The 21365-nt window shown below is 37.3% G+C and overlaps 1 protein-coding gene across 1 annotated transcript; it reads right to left on the reverse strand.

Annotated features, from left to right (window-relative positions):
- Positions 1-3921: 3921 nt before the first annotated feature.
- On the reverse strand, positions 3922-12298 carry LOC114049569 (olfactory receptor 10R2-like). The gene is given in 3 exon segments (XM_027870813.1): positions 3922-4884; positions 12180-12215; positions 12218-12298. Coding segments are annotated over 3 exon segments (1080 nt in total).
- Positions 12299-21365: the final 9067 nt, after the last annotated feature.

Consider the following 21365-nt stretch of genomic DNA (forward strand, 5'->3'; position numbering starts at 1 on the left):
GCCATAAATGAGCTTCCTAAGAAAAAATTATCAGGACCAGATGGAATTACAAATGTATTCTAAAAAAACAAAGTCAATTCCAATATTAAATAAATTATTTGGAATAACAAGCAAAGAAAGAATCCTACCAAAATCCTCTTGTGAAACAAATATGATGTTGATACCCAAACCAAGAAGAACAAAAACAGAGAAAGAAAATTATAGACCAATTTAATTAATTAATGCAGATTAAAAATTCTAAATAAAATACTAGCCAGAAGACTACAACAATATATCACAAAAATTATATAAAGTAACCAAATGGGATTTATACCAGGAATGCAGAGATGGTTTAACATAAGGAAAAGTATTAACATAATTGATTATGTTAATAATAAAAGCAACAAAAATCATATGATTCTATCAGAAAAAGCTTTTGATAAAGGACAGTACTCATTTCTATTAAAAAAAAACACTTTAAACCATAAATATGAATGGATTTTTCCTTAGAATGATAAGAAGTATCTACCTAATATCATTAGCAAGTATTGTTTGTAATGGAAATAAGCTAGAAGCCTTCCTAACAAGATCAGGAGTGAAACAAGGACGCCCAATATCACCAATATCATTCACTATTGTATCAGAAGTGCTAGCAATAGCAATAAGAGAAGAAAAAGAAATTTAAGGAATCAGAATGGACAATGGAATAATAAAACAATCCCTTATTGCAGATAATATGATAAAATACTTGGGAAGTCTTGAAGATTCAACTAAAAAGTTAGTTGAAATGATAATTTTAGCAAAGTAGCAGTACACAAAATAAAACCAGATAAATCATCAGCATTTTGTATATCACCAACAAAACCCTGCAAGAAGAGATAGTAAAAGATACCTCTTAAAATAACTATAGACTATATAAAATACCTGGGAGTATAACTGCCAAGACAAACCCAGAACCTACATGAACATAATTATAAAACATTTTATACAAATAAAGTAAGATTTAAATAATTAAAGAAATATTAATGGTTCATGGGTGGGCAGAACCAATATAATAAAAATGACAACTTTACCTAAACTAATCTACTTATTCAATGCCATTCATTCCAATTAAATTAGCGAAAAAGGGAAATAGGACAGAGAGAAATACAGTTAGCAATAGTAACTGTGAAAAAAAATTTGAAGCAAGTTTCTCTGATGAAGACTTCATTTCTCAAACATATAGAGAATGGAGGCAAATTTGTAAAAAAAAAAAAAAAGAGAGAGAGAGAGAGAGAGCATTCTCCAAATGATAAATGATCAAAAGATATGATCACTTTTCAAATGAAGTAATCAAAGTTATCAATAGCCATATAAAAAAAATACTCTAACTCACTATTGATTGGAGAAATACAAATTAAAACAATTCTGAAGTACTACCTCACCTATTAGATTGGCTAATAGGACAGAAAAGGTAAATGACAAATGTTGGAAGGAACATAGAAAAAAAAATTAGACTTTAATGCACTGTTGGGGTAGTTGTGAACTGATTCAACCCTTGTGGAAAGCAATTTGGAACTGTGCCCAAAAGGCTAAAAGGAAGATGAGTCTTCCTGATTTCAGGCCCAGCACTCTATCCACTACACCACCTAGCTGCTCTCCACAGTGCACATTATCCTTGGCCCTCCCATTCCATTCTCTCCTCTCAAATCCTCCCATTTAACCCTCCATAAAATAACCAATATTTATACAGAGTGGCCCACAGGCCTTAGTGTAATTTTAAGTTATTAAATCTTTTTTAATCAATGCTTTATTTTATTTATTTTTTATATATAAACATTTCAAAATAAGTAAAAAGCTATTTCAGCACTCTCATTGTAACATCATATGAGGATTAATTAGTTGAGAGGCTCGGTTCTTTTCTTAACCTTTTTCCTTAATACCCATTTCCATATTTGGTTCCTGGGTTACTTGTAAAATCTTAAATGCTATTTCATTAAACTATTAAAGCTTAAAACTGCATTAAGACTTTTGAGCCACCCTGTGCAGAACCTTTGAAGTTTTCTAAGTACTTTTGCATGTATTATCTCATCTGAGTCTTAAAACAACCATATGTAGTAGATAATAGAGTACTACGACCTCCACTTTATATATGAAGAAATTGTAGCTCAGAGAGGTTAAGTGATATCTCCATGATTACATAGTAAAGAATGGTATTTGAACCCACATCTTTCTGACTCCAAAACTAGCACTCTATATACAATACTAGTGGTCTTAAAAGTAAGAGCTCCCACCCAGTGGAGTTGTATGGTACAATCCAAAGGCTGTACAATGGTTTTGGTATAGCCTTGAAACGTAAAAAACAAAATTTCATCAGCAAAAATTACCTTCTTCAAATCTTCAATACTTAACTCTAAATCTCTATGATCATGCCCATGACAAATGTTGTGGGGTTTTTTGTTTTGTTTTGTTTTTCTTGATAAGTACTGTTCCCAGCTATTTTTTTCCAATTTCTCTTTTTCCAATTCTCTTTTTCCAACTTCGAGAAGCCTACAAATTAATCATAACAATCTTTCCCCGGTCATATTTTTCTGAAGATCTTTGCTTATTTCTACAGAAAATAAGGCTTTTATGTAGAAAACAATTTGTCAGTTCTTAATGTTTTTCATTACTCTTGGTATCTCTCTTTTCATTTCAATATGACTGATCTTATTTCGTTATGGTCTTGAATTATTATTCAGACACTTGACTCCCTTACACCAATAGCTGCTATGATATCTCTAACAACCATTCAGATGTGCTTTTTAAGAGCTACCACTTTATACATTTCCTTGAAATATTATCCATTATTTAACACAATAGGACTAAAAAAATACAATATAAAAGAACAATAAAACACATGTGTATAGCATGAACTCTAGCACTCAACTGACAAAGAACTAAGTAAAGTTGGGGAAATCAGCTCAGTATAATCTATGTCAGATGTTCTGGGTAAATATAGTTTTAGCAGAAGCACACATGCATGAACAACATTGTCACAAAATGAAATCCGATCAAAATGATTGTTTGTTTTAGATAATTCCTATTAAAGTCTTCACCATCCTTCCAGTCATCCAGTGTCATCTTTGACTCTTCTATTTCACCCATATAGTATATACAAGCAGTGGTCAGATCTTGTTTCTAACTCTCTACCACCTCTGACCTCAGTCCCTTTCTCTGCACCAACACAGCCACTACCCTAGTTTCAGGCCCTCAATACGTCTTCCTTGAACTATTGCACCAGTCCCCTAATTCATCTGCCTGCATCAAATCTCTCCCCACTTTAATCTATTCTCCCCATTCCTCACAAAGTGATTTTTCTAAAGCACAGGGCTATCCATATCACCCCCTGCTTGTTAAAGTCTAGTGGCTCTATAGAGTCAAATATAAACTCTTTTATTTGACATTTAAAGGTCTTAGCATCTATTTCCTGCACTTACAATTCAGCCAAGTTGACTTTCTTCCTGTTCCTCGCACTCATATAAAAACACAAGTAAAACATTCAAATATGAATAAAAGTATGATAGCATCCCTTAAGCAGGATTGTGTAAAGAAAGTGGAATAGATTTTTATTGAAAAAAAATTTTTACTGAAGTGAAATCATAAACAATTCATATTTCCTTATTTTTAAACTGCATATAGTGAATATTTACACAAAGAAATGTAACTCCTGCTGAAAACCTATTATTTTAACTGACTGATATGAGTTATTATTTGATTATTATGGTGTATATATTTAAAATTTTAATATAGAAATATTCACCTATTTGGCTATCTAGATTGGTGAAATTAACAGACTTTTTTAAAATCTCTACCCAAGTTTAAAAGGTATCCATCCCTGGGAGAAGCACTAAACTCACACCTCTGTCAAAACAAGCAATATTTCTAGTACAACTATTCATCTATAATTGTAAGAGTTTGAAATTATATGGTTTTGAGGGAAGATCCTCCCCAGCGGACCACTTTCCAGATGGCTATTTGGACATCCTTGTTCCTTAGGCTATAAACCATGGGATTCAACAAGGGGGTGATAATGGTATAAGTCACTGTCACCAGTTGGTCTTTACTTGATGTGATCCTGGAAGGCCTCAGGTAAACAAAGGATGCACATCCATAGTGGACTACAACCACGGTGAGGTGGGAAGCACAAGTAGAAAAGGCCTTCCGCTTCCCCTCAGCAGATGGAATCTTTAAGATGGTACTAACAATGAAACCATAGGAGATGCAGATGAAGGTCAGAGGGAAAACAAGCACCAGGACGCCACAGATGAATATGATAAACTCATTGATATAAGAATCACCACAGGCAAGATGAATAACAGGTGAAATGTCACAGAAGTAGTGTTCAACCTTGTTGGAGTTGCAGAAGGGCAGAATGAAGACCAAAGTTGTGCCCACCAATGAAATTAGGAAGCCACTCATCCCACAAGTGACTGCTAACAGTCTGCAGACCCTCCAGTTCATGAGGATTGGGTAGCGCAAAGGGTGGCAGATGGCAGCATAGCGGTCATAACCCATCACACCAAGCAGCAGGCAGTTGGCAACACCAAAGCCAAGGAAGAAGAACATCTGGACAGCACAGCTGGTGAAGGAAATGGTCCTGAGCACAGAGAACAAGTTGATAAGCATCTTGGGCAGGACGACAAATGTATAACAGGTTTCAGAGACAGAGAGAACTCCTAGGAAGACGTACATGGGGATGTGGAGACTGTGCTCCAGGCAGATGACAGTGACAATGGTGATATTCCCACTGAGGATGACCAGGTAGAGGCAAAAGAAGACAGGAAAAAGCACAAGCTGCTGTTCGTGGAGATTGGAGAAGCCCAGCAACAGGAATTCTGTGATCATGGTTAGGTTCTCTGGAGGAAGTTGTTCCCAGGGAATGATCTGCAGAGATGAGTGAGGGAAGAAGAGGATGCTCAATTCTGCAGACTAATGAAGCTGAGGATCTTCGTTCTGAATTTTCTAGATAATTGTCAGTTCCCTGGTTTATTTTAATGACTACTTAAGGAGAAGGAAGCAGAGGAGAAGGAAGTCAGATATGCTAGGAACAGGGACTCTACCTGCAATACACATGGACTTAGGGCATCATTAAAAGATGGCAACCAACAAGAGAGTAGCCAGAATGGTGACAGGGATATATATACCATGCTATGTGATGATCATTTCCAGTAACTAGAGATTTTTAGCTAGGAGAAGAGAATATCTATTGAGAGCATGAAAGCTGCCTTCAAGTGTCTGAAGTGTTGTCATATGATATACAATTTAGGTATATTCTTAACTCTAGAGCACAGAATTTGGAGTAATCCATAGATACTGAAGAGATAAAGATATCAACTTGTCATAAGGGAAGAAGCTCCTAATAGAGCTGTAAACATAATAGAGATAAATGTGAAGTCCTACGCTTGAGTTCAAAAATTCAATTTCAGAAGTACAAGATGGCAGAAATTTTAATAAACAGTTGTTATCTGAAAAAAAAGATATGGACATTTTAGGGGACTTCAAATGCAATAGGAGCTAATAATGTAATATGACAATCAAAAAACCCAACTCAATCTTAGGTGTATTAAAAGTGGAAGAGGATTCAGAATGAAAGTGGTTTTAGTCCTAGGAGCTTTATTCTGCCCGGTCAGACTTCATCTGGAATTTAGGGTTTAATTCTTGGTGTCACATTTTGGAAAGGACATGAACAATACGGAGAGTGTCCAAAGAAGAAAAACTAGAGTGATCTGGAGGAGAAACTGGAGACCACTCCATATAAAGATCACCCAAGGAAATTGGGGAGATTTGCCTGGAGGAGAGAACACTAAGGGAAATAGTGGCCAATATCTTCAAACACTTGAGGCAATGCATTTGGAAAGGATCTTAGAGCACATCAAGTCCAGCTTCCCTCCAAATTTAGGAAGCCTTCCTACATTACCAAAGGCAGCTGGTAGCACAGTGGAAAGAGTGCTAGACCTGGAGTCAGGAAGATCTAGCCTCAGATACTTACTAGCTTTCCAATTCTTAGTCACTTAACTTTTCTTTACCTCAGTTTCTTCAATTGTAAAATGGGGAAATAATAGCATCTACCTTGTGGAGTTGTTGTGAGGATAAAGTGAGATATTTGTAAAAAGTACTTAGTGCAGCACCTGGCATACAGTAGGTGCTATATGAATGCTTATTTCCTTCCCTAGTGTCACTTATGGTCACATAGTCTTTCCTTGGAGATGGCTAGTGATATTCTTTCCTCTATCCACATCACTTATTTCAGCATCAGCATCTAGATTCCATAGGTAAGGTTGATCTAATTGTCTACTGTTTTTCACTTTATTATTTTCTGTACCTTGTATGAATTTTTATCATATATGTATATATATATAGCACTTTGAAAAGTTTAAAGAGCTATACAAATACTAGTTATTATTACTATTACTTTTATTATTATTATTATTATTATTATTATTATCATTCTATTTGCTCTAAAAAGTTGGTGGTTTGAGGATATATATAGATGACTGATTCAGGAATGACTCCTATATCAGTAACAAATGATTTCCTGTCTGTCAAAGTGTGTTACTTTTTGCTCACCATATCCATAGTCTTCTGATTCATTTCTCAGAGGATATACTTACGATGCATAGGCCTCAGGATTTTTTTTAATAAATATATCTTTGGCCACCATTATCACTCATTTTCCAACATATTTTTATTGTCTTCCCAATGTTAACCTTTGCTTTGAAGTCACTGAATATCAACGTATATGTTTATTTAAAGAGTTTATCAAATTCTTGGAGACATTTCTTCATTTGGGAAGGGGGTGAGGCAATAATTGGGGAGGATTAAATCTGACCAAGCAGCTAAGAGTGTTTTTTTCTTATATTTTTTGATACTTGAACATGTTATCATAAAATATAAAAATCATTTTTAGTTGGGAGCCATCCAAAAAATGACAGTGGGTGAGATTTGGTATTAAATTATTTACATTCCTATATGGGAAGATGGTACATGTGACTCTTAAGAACTTTATCATCATTAAGGCAGTTAGGAGGAGTCTAGACATAGACAGAGAGCATTGGTATGTGATTATGTTGAGATGATCTTGAAAATAAATGAAGGGATGAGAAAGAAGGAAGCACTGGGAGAAGGGGAAAGGGAGAGATAGAATGGGGAAAATGTACTCACATAAAAGAAGCACTCACAGAAGAGTTTTTACAGTGGAGGGGAAAACTATGGAGCTATGCTTGAACCTCATTCTCATCAGAATAGATTCAAAGAGGGAAGAATATATTATGCAAACACAGTTGGTTATAGAAATCTATCTTATCCAATAGGGATATAGAAGAAGAAAGGGATAAGAAAAAGGGTATGATAATAAAAGGGAGGGAGAATTAAGGAAGGCAGTGGTCAGATGAAAAACAGACTTTTGAGAAGGAACAGGGTAAAAAGGGAGAGAGAAGAATAAACAAAAGAAAATAGATGAAATTACATAGCTAGTAATCATATCTGTGAATGTGAATAGGATTAACTCAGCCATAAAACAGAAGTAGATAGCAGAATGGACTAGAAACTAGAATCCAGCAATATGTTGTTTACAAGAGACACACAATCATGGAGTTTAAAAAAAGAGGCTAGAGCAGAATCTATTATACTTCAGCTCAAGTAAAAAAGGTAGGGGTAGCAATGATGATCTCAGATAAAAGCAAAAGTAAAAATAGACCTAATTAAAAGAGATAATGAGGAAAACTACATTTTGCTAAAAGATGCCATAGACATGAAGTAATATAAAAAAATACAGCAAGTTTCCCTGAAACAGGCTTCAAATATGTAGAGAACTGAGTCAAAATTTATTTTTAAAAAAAAAAGCCATGCCCCAGTTGCTAAGTGACCAAAGGATATGAGGAGGCAGTTTTCAAAAGAAGAAATCAAAGGTATTCATAGTCATATGAAAAATGTTCCAAGTCACTATTGCTTAGGGAAATGCAAATTAAAATACTTTGAGGTACCACCTCACACCTCTCAGAAATGACAAATACTGGAGGGAATAAGGGAAAATAGGTAAACTAATGAACTGTTTGTGAAGTTGTGAAATAGTCCAACCATTCCACAGAACAATTTGTAACTATGCACAAAGGGCCATAAAACTGTGCATACCCTTTGGTCCAACAATACCACTACTAAAAAAGTTAATAAAAGTGAACAAAAAATTGTTCACAATTAAAATATCTACAACCTGCCCTATTTCAGCTAAGTGCCAAAGAAGAAAGATAGAAAATAAGAAGGCTGTTTCAACAGCCTTCTAATTAGTCTTACTCCCTCAGGTGTCTCCCTGCTCCAGGTTATCCTCCTCATATCTGCCAAAGAGATGTTCCTAGAGCACAGATTTGACCTTGTCAGCCCCTTCCCTCTTCTCAATAAACTGCTAGGGTTCCTTATCTCTTCTAAGATAAAATAGAAAATCCTCTATTGATGTGTAAGGTCCTTGCAGCCTGACTCTTTTTTTTTTTTCCTCTCTAGTATTCTCATACTCTACTCTCTATACCCTCCAGTGATACTTATTACTTCACAAGCTATGTTCCCTCTCTCATCATCATGGCACTGCAAAGGCTATTGGCCAAGCCTGGAGTGATCGGCTCCTCATCTCCACCTTTCAACTTCCTTCAAGGCAACTCCAATGTCAACTTCTGCAGGAGGCCTTTCTCAGGTCCCCATGCACTTGCAGCTTCTCATCTTCAAAAATTTCTTTCCTTATACTGTGTATGTATCTTATACACATTCATTCATTCATGTATCTAATTAGCTGTTTTATGTATTTATTTATTTATTTACACTGTATATTCCTCTTTAGCATATAAACTTGAGGATAAGGACAGTTTTTCCTTGTGTTTTAATCTTTCTTTTTATCCCCAGAGATTATACAGTACCTGGCACTATGTAAACACTTGACAAATGTTTGTTGCTTCATTGAATGACTTTGATAAAAATAGAATTGTTGAAGTTCTGATGTCTTATTTCCATCTCTGATTTTCATGAAGTTACTGCTGATTAGTTACCTGGTTTTGAACTCATGGCTTTATTTAAAGAACATCAAACTTTTGACATTTGAGTATCTTGGAAAATAATTTTTAAAATAAATCTGCCTGTTGTCAGAATTTCAGTAGTCCTAGGCAAGCTCTCAGAAAATCCTGAATGCAATACTGTTTAATCTTCTCTGTCCAATGCCTTTTTCCCCTTATAACCTACACACCCCTACACATGCACACACGCGCACACACACACACACACCCACACACCATGAATCCCCCAATCCCTTCTAAAAATCAAAGAATCTGGGAAGCTAGATGACAGTGGATAGAGCACGGTTTCTGGAGTCAAGAGGACCTAAACTCAAATCTGGCCTCAGGCACTTACAAGCCATGTGACCCTGGGCAAGTCACTTAACCCCAATTGTCTCTAACACATCAAATCATATCAAATCAAAGAATCTCACAGTTGGAAGAGACTTTGGAGATCACCTGCAACAACCCCATAAATTCCCACTACTATATCTTCAACAAATGATCACACCAACCTCAGCTCGAACACATTCAGTGGCAGCAGACTCACTCCCCCATGAGGCCACCCTCCTATGTTCAGAAAATTCAATTGGAAGGAATATCTTCCTTATAATGAACTGAAAACTATCTTTCAGGAATTTTTCTCTTTAGGTCTTAATTCTGCCTTCTAGTTTCAGGTATAAAAAATCTGATCTGTCTTCCCCTTGGCAGGTTTCAAATGCTTTAAGACTAACATCACTTCCACCTAAAGACTTATTTCCTACATCTATTTTGGCTTTGAATCCATCTACACCACCAAACCATGCAGGCTTCATTGCATGCTGGGGTACAATAGTGCAGTGAAAAGAGAAAAGGCTGGTTATTAAGTCCAAAGACCAGAGCTCAAGCCCCAACTCCTTTCATCACTTAGGGGTTTGTGAGACCTCAGACAAGTCCCTGAGCCTTTCTGAACCTCAATTTCCTCATTTGTAAAATAAAGATAATAAAATTTATACTAAACCAGATTCCTTTCATTTGTTTCATAGAAACAGAGAATATCAGAGTTGGAAAAGATTTATAGAACTTAGCTAGTCCTTTTGCATCTGAAGAAGAAAATATTGTATGATACCCCTTCCACATAATAATCCAGCATCTGTTTGAAGACATCCACTGAGGAAGAGTATAGCCTTACCCAAGACAGAACATTCAAATTTTGAACAACTCAAATATTAGGAAGTTTTGTCTTACATCAAAACTAAGTAAGCTTTCCTGCAAATTCCATCCCCTGGTCTCAGTTATGCCCTCTTGGACAAAGCATAACAATATTAGTTGATCTTCCATGTAATAGCTCTACAAATATTTGAAGATGCTTATCAGGTTTCAATATAATTCAAGTTAACAACTATTTATCAAATACCTAATATGTGCATCAAGCAATTACCATGTGACATAGTTTCTAAATCTCTCAACCTCTGGGCATGCTACAACCTATCACAAAAAAAAAAAAAAAGAATCTGGTGAATTTACTCACATTGAGGCATTAAGGACCAAGTCTCATAAGTACTCAATATGTTACATCTCAACTCATTATCTAAGTATGACCTTTGTTTCCTGCCAATTCCTTCTTCCTGTGACACCCTAATCCTCCTTTCCACTTATGAACCTATAATCCCTTCCTCCTATTTCAAATGTCACCTTCTCCAGGAAACCTTCTTTGACCTTCTAACTTGAAGTAATTTCTCCCTCCTATGAATACATATAACCTCTTGGACTTTTTTTGCTTTATTTTCATCCTTTATAAATAAATGAAATTTTTAAAAATATTTGTAATGATGGTCAACTGTGCAAGTAAGCTACTCTGATCAATAAATGATTCAAGACAATTCTGAAGGAAGAGGGTATTTATACAACACTTTAAGGTTTGCAAAGTGCTTTACATATGTTACCTCACTTGATCCTCTCTACAACCCTAGGAGGTAGGAGCAATTATTATCCCCATTTTACAGATAAGGAAACTGAGACTGAATAAGGTTAAATGATTTGTCTAGGGTGCCAAAGCTAATAAGTGTCTAAGGTAGGATTAGAACTCAGATTCCAGGCTCTACAATCTATCCACTGTGCCATTTAGCTCCCTTTATGTCACTTACAATGTAGGACCTTGTATATATGTCTTTGTGCATCTAAACAGCCCATAAGGCACTTAAGGGTAGGCATTATGTCTTATGTATCCTCGATGGCTGGGAGAGTACTTGGCATTAAGCAGATTCCCACAAATATTTGTTGGACAAATAAATGAATGTTTTCAAATTTAACTCTAGTTCAAATCCTACCATTTCTCCTTACTAAAAATATGAGTTCTGGAAACCTCAGGTTCTAAATTACATGCACTAAAATGAGGACTACATGATCTCTAAGGTCACTTCAAATCTGAATCCTATGACACCTTGCCTTGCTGTCTGGTCCCCAGACTAATGACATTACAGTAGTTGGGAGAAAAGTCAAGGCTCCCTCTCCCAGGACTGCTGCTTTTAAATGTACCACCTGGTATTTTACATAAATGTATTGTCTCTTCAAAAAGAGAGCAGACTTCCCAAGGACAAAGATGAGACCTTCTATATCTGCTATGTCTTCTAACCCAATCCTGATATTAAATTATAAGAATAATTTATACTTAAGCAGCACTTTGGAGTTTTTAGACAGGACTTTCAAATCCATCAATATTAGTTTATTGTCTCAACAATCCAATGAGGAAGGTATTATAATTCTTCGCAGGAATGGTTTGGACTAAGCAGTTGCTGCATTCCCTTCCAACTCTAAAACTGCAAGATTCCATGTTTCTATAATTCTATGATCTCCATTTTATAGATAAAGTAACTGAGGTGACCCAGAGAGAGTGAGTGACTTGCTATTGCTTAGACTACTGGTAAGTGGTAGAGTCAATACAGAAACAAGAGTTTTCTCACTCCGAGTCCCAGATTCTCTCCATTCCAGCCCAGGCCCCAGGAACAAAGCTGCTTATTCAATGGATATCACCTCCCTAGGTTCTGAGACTAAGGAGGGTAAAGTCCATTTTGCTGATGACTGAAAACCTAAGTGACGGATCATTGATGAATGGGATAATATCACAAGCACTACCAAGACTTTCCTTAACCCACTGGGCCCCCTTACCTTATTATGGCTCTGATTCTTCATCCCTGATATTGGTACTGTGGCAAAATCATATACAGAGTAAGACAGGAAATTGAGGTCCAAGGAGAGCAAGTTTTTCTACATGGGAACAGGGTCATGTTATAAACACAATCTTCACCAATTCTTTCCCTTTTCTATCTACCTTGGAACCCTGTGACTTCTTCCCTGTGGCTTTTGAATACAATGGGGCAAGGGCTAGGGGATGTCGTTAGTGGACTAATACATTTCAATTCAGGGGCTCAGAGGAAGCATCACCATTCAAGTCAAGCTGGAATACCTAGAAGAAGGATGCAAATTTGGGGAGGGAAGAAGGAGGAGAGAGGTATGTAGGGGAAAGAAGTACAGACCTGAGACAGAGATACTTTTATATACAGAATTGGTAGTTCAGAAGAAAGGATGTTGTGAGAGGGGATAATGAAAAAGAGGTTAATAAAGCAACTTACTGAAAGATGAAAGCAGACAAAGGAAGGAAAAAAGACACAGTATCCTCAGGGTGCAGAAGAAGTTCTGAGAGGGACACTGTCAGGGTTGGCTTAGTCTCTAGTTCTCTACATTTATCCAATTATTTATTGAATACAATGGCTTCTCTGTGACCACTTCAACAGCAGCACTGCCTTTCTTACCTTTCTGCTTTCCCCCCACCTTAGCTCCATAATCTCCCAGCTTCCCCCTCTGCCTGCCAACCCTCCAACTTTCTTTAAGCACTTTATGCTTCTCTCCACCACTTGCTGCTTCATAATTGTTTCCCCTTATTTGCCCAATGACTATGGAAAAGCAGATTACAGCTAAGATGTAAGCTGAAGCCAATCATGAAATGAGCAGACCAGTACTCAGATGTAAGTTTTGCTGTCCTACTCCCCATGGTCAAAGGTCCTCTCCTTTCCAACATAAGGAACTCCAAAACTCTGTCTCAGGTCCCACATTAAGTATAAGTGCTTAGGCCCATTAGCATTTGTGTCCCATTTCTTAGTTTCTGCTCCATCTATTCCAGGAATATCCCAACTGACATTCTCCATAAGAATCTGCACTTTCCATATGCTCTGAGTGTGCCTCCATACTCCCTAGATCCTATGATTTCAATGAAAGACACCAAGATCATTTCAGATATACTCACACCCCACTAGCCTCACCTTACTTCTTTTTGTATAGTCCCCTCAGCCTCCTCTCCATGGACATTCCTCCAAACTCTTGTCCCAATGAGCATTATTAATGGACTTTTCTTTTATCTCTCTCACAGCTGTGGCCCCAGAACTTTTATCAGAAATTCTGTTCCCATGACCCTAGAGGATCATTACTACACTACATTTAACCTAAGTCCTTCCACCCAAATTACTTAATAGAATCCAATGATGACATCCAGGTCTCAGACATTGAGCTTAGAGATCTATGACCAAGGTAAAGAAATTGGAACATTCATAGGGAGAATTTTCTGATCTCTTCTCCATTGTTCCCTGTGGACTCATTAAAGAACTAGCACCTAGTGAGGACCTCCAACAGAAACAACAAATCTTTCCCTTCAGGTTTCCTGCCCCCAAGTCCCTATTGAAGGCTAGACACAGAGCTCTCTTGGTTGGTCTCTGTCACCCTCATCCCTTCCCTTGCTTCCTGTTTCTGCATCCAAGAAGGAGTCAATTGTGAGGAATCAAAAAGAAACAACTTGGACTAGTAAATACAGAAGGGACCCTACAATTATAGAAATCATGGACAAAGGTAGAAAAGGGAAAGAAGGTACCCCTCAAAGGAACCCCCCAAAAATGTCAGTAAATGCCTTCCTTGAGTCAGGGAGTGAAAGAGTTCTTTGACCTGGGGACTCTTCATGAGTATTTAGCTGGGGGAGAACCTCATATGGGTCTTTCTAACTAAGATCAAGAAGGCTCCTATCAGCCTTCTATTCCCATAGGGACCAAGCCAAAGCTTATGTCATAAGAGCAGCAAGGATAGGCTTTAGGAATAAAGGCCTCAGTTCCATTTGAAAAGCAACGGTTAGTACAACTAGGACTGTAGTCACAGAGAGCCACTAAAACTAAAGTCATTCCTCACTGGTGCTTTCTTGTCTGAACAGATAAAGACCTTGGGCTATGTGTGTGCCCTATTCTATGGAAGTGTCAAAAGTGTAACATTATATTCATTTTGTCATTGAGTCAGGCTAGTTCACTAGTCTGCTGGAGTACCAAAGTTCAGGGAAAAGAGCACTGGTCATTAAGACCAAAGAGCAGAGCTCAAAGCCTAGTTCATTTGCTCAGTTACATGATCATAGACAAGGCACTAAAAGACATGGAACCTCAGTTTCTTTATCTGTAAAGTGGGAGTAATAATATAATACTTATATTACCTATATCACAGGGTGGTGGTGAGTGTTTTATAAAGCTAAGTTACTCAAAAATGTGAGTTATTATTAACTAACTTCACAGTACCTTCCAAGTGTGGGTGTCCAGGCAATAACTACTTGGGTCCCTACCAGGAGGCCACTTCAGAAGAATGCCTCAAAGTGAATCTGATGTAGTGAATTCAAGGTTCCATTTTATTGGTCAGCATCTGCTGACCTGCATACCCTGCAATATGGATCTGATGCGTGCTTGCTATGTGTGTGGTAATTGACAATCACACCCAATCCTTGGCCCTTTCTACCTGCTCCTGAGTCATTTCCTTCCTAGTTCACATCTTGGATCCTAAGGTAATCACGCAATATACTCTGCTGTCACGTTTCTTCTCACAGCCAAAATTTTTCAGTCATCAAAAATAATCATTCATGAGATATTAAATTTACATTAATAAATGATCACTATAACAATGGAGAACACCACTTGACAAACTGCTTCAATAACCTAATATCTTAAACATAAACAGAACATAATAGATGTAAACATCAGAATAGTATATGCAAAGAAAAAATAGTACCATTAGTAATAATAATAAACAATAATATAGTAATACTCTGTCAAGACTACATAAAGTATATACATATATATTATATATAATAGTAATGCTATATTAATATCATATATGGTAGTACATGCATGACACTATAATTACATATATACATACACATAAAAAAGACATAGACTAATAAAACATAAAAAAATAACTACAACCCATTGTATAGGACAACACAAAAATCATAAATAGTATATAACTATATTATAGGTTGAAATTACAAAATAATATTATATATAAATAATCAGGTACTATACCTGATTGAATTAATAGAGCTATGATGTGGCTAGAAATGTGTATATATCATATATATAATATGTGCTGTATGTATACATGTATATATGTGTTGCATTTCTGTGTATGCATGTATACATATGTATACACTAATCTATACATAAGTGCATGTGTGTATATGCAGAGTTTCAAAAAGCATCTCCTACAGATATTATAAAAACTGTTATTGTCTCTTTAGAAACAGAGAGCCAATTTTTTTTCTTCTGTTTTGCTTTGTTTCCTCTTCCTGGTGGTTCCTCCTATTGGTTCTAATTCTTCCTTACAACATCACTAATGTGAAAATATGTTTAATAGGAATGTATATGTATAGACCATATCAGATTGCATGCCATCTTGAGAAGGGAGGGAGGGGGGAACAGGAGAAAAATTTAAAACTCAAAAGTTTGTGGAAGTGATTGTTGATAAATCAAAATAAATTATGAAAATAAAAAATAAAAAGAACAGAGAGCCAAATGAAATGTTGAGAAATGAGTTTGGTACTGATAATCTGGAATCAGCTGAAAAAAATGGCTTATGATACAGTGCTTCTTATAGAGTCAGGGAGAAGGTATATGTTTTACCAATTATCCAAGATGAACTACAAAGAATCTGTGGAGGCTGAGCTTTTCTCATGCCCGAAAGGCTGAGACTGTCTCATGCCCACTTGTCCCTACGGGTGTTATTGATGTTTAGGTTCCTTGGGAGTCTGGCCTATATGCTTTATCTTTAATAAACTATTTCTCTGGCTGGAAGAAGATTTGGGTTGAATTCTTTCAGGCAGGGCTCGGTGCCACGATCTTGGGGTGTCTCTGTGCATCTAGGAGCACCCCAAATCCTCTAGACCTCTTTATATGGTTCCCTGACTGGGAAAACTGCCAATCTCAAACTCTTCTCCAGCCACAACAGGAAGGCCCCTGCTCTGGAGGCTACTTCTACTCAAGCCTTGAGCGAGGGCCTTGCCACAGCCTCTACTTCAGAAGACACCCCTGCTCAAGCTCCAGACAAGGTTCTCAACTCAGCGTCTCCTCCCCAGACGACCTCTACTTCTGACAGGACCTCTACTCAGGTTCCAGACAAGGGTCTTGCATTGGAGTCTCCTCCCCTGACCTCTCCCCCTCCTCCAGCAACAGGGTCAGAGCCATCAACTTCCAGATGACTGCTCAATCCTCAACCTGAGGACTCTAGACCGCTGAACCTGGCATCAGCCAGGTTTTGAAGTTTCACCCCTCGAACAGGACCCAGACAGACAGGGACAGCTCTATGCCCCTTGCCAGCAGGAGGCAGTTTCAGACGCCAAGAACTTTGCCCCTTACACCAAAAGAATTTTGTTCCATTTGTTTGAGGGGAGAATGATGAGGTTATGTGCCCATCACTGAGTTTCAGAAGCCAGATCTTTGGATCTTATTCAGATGCACCTTTGCCCCTAGCCCTAAAAAGAATCTGGCTCCCATTTGTCTAAGAAAACCCTTAAACTTTTAGGTTTACTTTTTAATCTTATTTAAATGCACCTTTGCCCCTAGCCCTAAAAAGAATCTGGCTCTCTCTTTATCTCCCTTTGAAAGCAAACTTCTACCTTCCAGTTCACTTCATTATCTATTCCCATTGTCTGTTTAATTTCTCAGACTTTCCAAAGGGAATTCTCACCTAAACCCACTTCCTAACCATGCCCCCTTCCTCTGGCCATTCAAAGTTACTTTAGTGTATATAAGATGGGAATGATGGGGTTGGAATCTGGGCCCCAGAAAGGAAAAACCCTGGACTTTCCCACATGGCCAAATTTTTGGCATTCCCCTGAGGCTATAGTCCCATCAACTGACCTTTCATTGTGGCTACACCCAATCTCTCCTCCATTGTTTTACCTCCCTATGGTCCCTGGCCATTTCCCACCCTTAATCCTAGCTAGACTCCATGAAGTCCAGGTCCCAGGAGTTCTATTCACCCAGCTTACTAGCCACCCCCATCCAGATCTCCTTAGGCCCTTCCTCCATCACCCCAAACTACGTGGCCACTCCTGGATCCCTCCCACAGTCTTTCTGTATATAAGGTCCATCTTGTCTCTATTAAGATGTTGAGCCTTTCTCATTCCCAAAAGGCTGAGACTGTCTCATGCCCACTCATCCCTACGGGGGTTACTGATGTTTGGGTTCCTTGGGAGTCTGACCTATATGCTTTATCTCTAATAAACTATTTCTCTGGCTGGAAAAAAATAAAAGAATCTGTGGAGAAGACAAAGAAGAAGGCAAAGAGAAAAATCTCCCTTGTCAGAACTACTTTCATTATGGTGTTAAGAAGAAACATTATAAGTAGGTAATAACTAGTTAGTGAGGAGCTGGCAAATACAATATATTTTGTAAAGACTTTTTACTGTGTTTATTGAAGAGAAGTCAAAGAAAAAAGTAGTTTATTTTCTTAAGAAACTGAATTTATTATGATGTTGAGGCAAAATATAAAGAACATTCTTTAAAGACTTTAATCTGTAATTGAAGTTAGCTGAGTTGTGTGAAAACATTTTTCCAAAGGAGTAAGAAAAAGTCATCTACTTTTATATTGAGGGCTTGAGAGGTCTTTAGTGGTGATCTTTGTCATAGGAAAAATATCACAAATATATTGATTTGTATTATCAGATGTATGTATTAATTAATTATGCACTTATCTATTTTAATATTTAAGTCTAAAGAAATAAAAGTATGAACAGGAAAGGAAGCATCCCTAGGTCATCAATATTAATTTTTAATAAACTGGTATGGAAGCTCATCTAATTAATTAGATTATTAATATCAAGTATTATACTATATAAATATAATATTATATTAAGCTATAATATTACTATAAAGATTATTAATAATTATATATTATTAATAATAAAAATACTATTGAAAGTTTGTTCATGAGAAAAAAATTTAATCAGTCAATCAATGAGACAGCAAGTATTTATTAAGACTCTACCATGTACAGGAACCATATTATTTACTAAGGATACAAAAACAGGCAAAAGGCAATTCCTATTCTTAAGAAGCTCACAGTCTAATGGATAAGACAATACACAAACAGCAATGTACCAACTATTTGTCTTATATATGTATGTATCTATAAACACATATACAGATAAATGCATATATAAGTATGTATATATGCCAACATATATATGATAATTTGGGGAAAATCAATGAAGGGAAGACATTATTGAGAGGACATCAGAAGAGCTTTTTTTTTTTTGACCAAGCAAGGGAGATAAGTGACTTGCCCTGGGTCACATAGCTAGTAAGTGTTATTTATCTGAGGCCAGATTTGAACTCAGGTCCTCCTGAATCCAGGGCTGGTGATCTATCCACTGCACCACCTAGCTGCCCCTAGAGCTTTCTTTAAATGTGAGATTTTAGTTGAGAATTCAAGAAAGCCAGGAAGCAGAGATGAGGAGAGAGAAAATTCCAGACATGGGATAAAACCAGTAAAAATGTAAGGAGTCAGGAGATGGGTTATCTTGTGCAAGGAATAGCAAGGAAGTCAGTGTCACTGGACTGTAGAGTATGTGGAAGTATGTAAAGAGTAAGAAGAATTGAAAGGTTGGAAAGGGGCAGATTATGAAGGCTCTCAGCCATCAAATAGAATTTTTTTTTCTTTGATCCTTGAAGCAATAGGGAGTTTGCTGAGTAAGATGGTGATATGTCCAAACATTTGCTTTAGGAAGATTAATTTGACAATTGAGCAGAAGGATAGACTTGACTGGGAAGAGATTTAAAGCAGTGAGACCAAATAGTTGGCCAATGTAATAATCCAAACATGAAGGAATGAGGACCTGTACTCAGATAATACCAGCATCAGAGCAGAGAAGTGGATATATGCAAGAAATGATATGAAGTTAAAATCAATAGCACTTGGCAACAGATGGGATATTGGGGTAGAGGGAGAAGTCAAGGATGACACTGAGGTTGTGAGATTGAGTGACTGAGAGAATAGTGATAACCTCAACAGTGAAAGAGAACTTAGGAATTAAGGTTTGGGGAAAGGAAGGTAATGAGTTCAGCATTGTTTATGTTGAGTTTAAGATGTCTACAAGACAACTAGCTTGAGATGTCCAATAGACAGCTGGAGATGTGAAACTGGAGATCAGGAAAGAGGTTAGGAATGAATAAGCAGATTTGAGAATTATCACCATAGAGATGATGCCATAGAAGCTAATCAGATTACCAAATGAAAGAAAATAGAGGGATAAGAGAAGAGGGCCAGGATGGCACTAATGGACATCCACAGTTAACAGGCATGACCTGTTGAAGATCTGTCAAAGGAGATTCAGAATGAGAGGTCAGATAGAGAGGAGGACACCCAGCATAGTCACAGAAACAAGGAGAGAAGACAATATAAAGTAGAAGACCAACAGTGTCAAAGGTGGCATGTAAATAGTTCAGAAAGGATACAATCTGAGAAAAGACCAGTAGATCTGGCAATTAAGAGATCTTTGATTCCTCACTCTCTTTATGCACCCCCATATTCTAAACTGTTCCTAAGGTCTGTTAATTTAACCTTTGTAACATCTCTTAAATATGCCCCTCTTCTCTCCTTTGACACTGCCATAACCCCAGCGTAGGATCTTGTCACCTCACTCCTAGACTACTAGTTGGTCTAATAGTTGGTCTCTTTGCCACAAGTCTCTCCTCCACATATCCATCTTCCATTGGATTAATAAAGGGAGTTTCCTAAAGTACAAGTCTGACAATGTTACCCCCAACTCATTAAATTCTGATGGTCCTATCACCTCCAGGATCAAATATAAAAACCATCTTTTTGGAATTTAAAGCCCTTCATAAACTATTCCCCTCTCCCTTTCCAGTCTTCTTACACCTTACATCTCACCACATTCTCTATGATCTGGTGACAATGGTCTCTTTTCTATTCCTAAAGCAAAATATTCTATCTCCCACTACCAAGCATTTTCACTAACCGTCCCTTATGCATGGAATGCTAGCTCTCCTTCACTCCAGCTACTGACCTCTCTGGACTCTTTCAAGTCTCAGCTAAAATCCCAACTTCTGCAGGACTCCCAATCCCTCTTGATTCTATTGCCTTTCTTCTGTGAATCATTTCCTATTTATCCTGTATATAGCTTGTTTGTACATAGCTGTCTACACGTCATCTCATTCATTAGATTTTCAGCTTCTCAAAGGCAGGGAATATCTTTTAATATTTTTTATATCCCTAGTGCACAACTGAGTGCCTGGCAAATAATAGGTGCTTAAAAACGTATTTATTGGCTAATTGACTGACTTTGTAGAGAACAATTTCAGTTGAATAATGAAGTCAGAAGCCAGAATGTAGAGAGTTAAGGAGAATAAAGGAAGTAGATGCATTAATTGTAAGCAGCTTTTTCAATGAGTTTAGCTATAAATGGGAGTTGAGATTATGAATGATAGACAGCAGAAAGTTGGATCAAGTGACTGCTTTTGAGGATGAGAGAGACTTGGTCATATTTGCAGGCAGCAAGGAAAGAGCAAATCAGGGGGGGTAACACATTGTAGACAATTGAGAGAGTGAGATAATACAGGCAGTAATCTGATCTAGAAGTCAGGATAAAATTCAATCACCTATACAGGTAAGTGGTTTGCCTTGGCAAAGGGAAGGCCCCATTTTCATCTGAGGTGGAGTGAAAACAGTCATAATTGCAGAAGACATCTGGATGATGTGAGATAAGGAGGAGGGGAGGAAGGGGAGCTTACAATGAAAGGGAGAGTTGAGGGACATAGGAATAAGTTAGTGGATAGTGGGGTGAAGAACAAAGTTTGAATATTGATAAACAGAGGGTCAGACTCACTGCAATGGTAAGGATATGAATGGGTGGGAATTTGTTATTCATTTAGGAATGTCCAGATGTTATTAAATCCCCAGGAGTGTGGCCTCAGGGTAGAGTCCTCTCAAGGCAGGGGAAGGGAGGAAAGGGGAAAAGAGAATAAACCTTTATTAAGT

The sequence above is a fragment of the Vombatus ursinus genome, unplaced genomic scaffold, assembly GCF_900497805.2.
Source record: "Vombatus ursinus unplaced genomic scaffold, bare-nosed wombat genome assembly UNPS02014798.1, whole genome shotgun sequence".
Lineage (NCBI taxonomy): Eukaryota > Metazoa > Chordata > Mammalia > Diprotodontia > Vombatidae > Vombatus > Vombatus ursinus.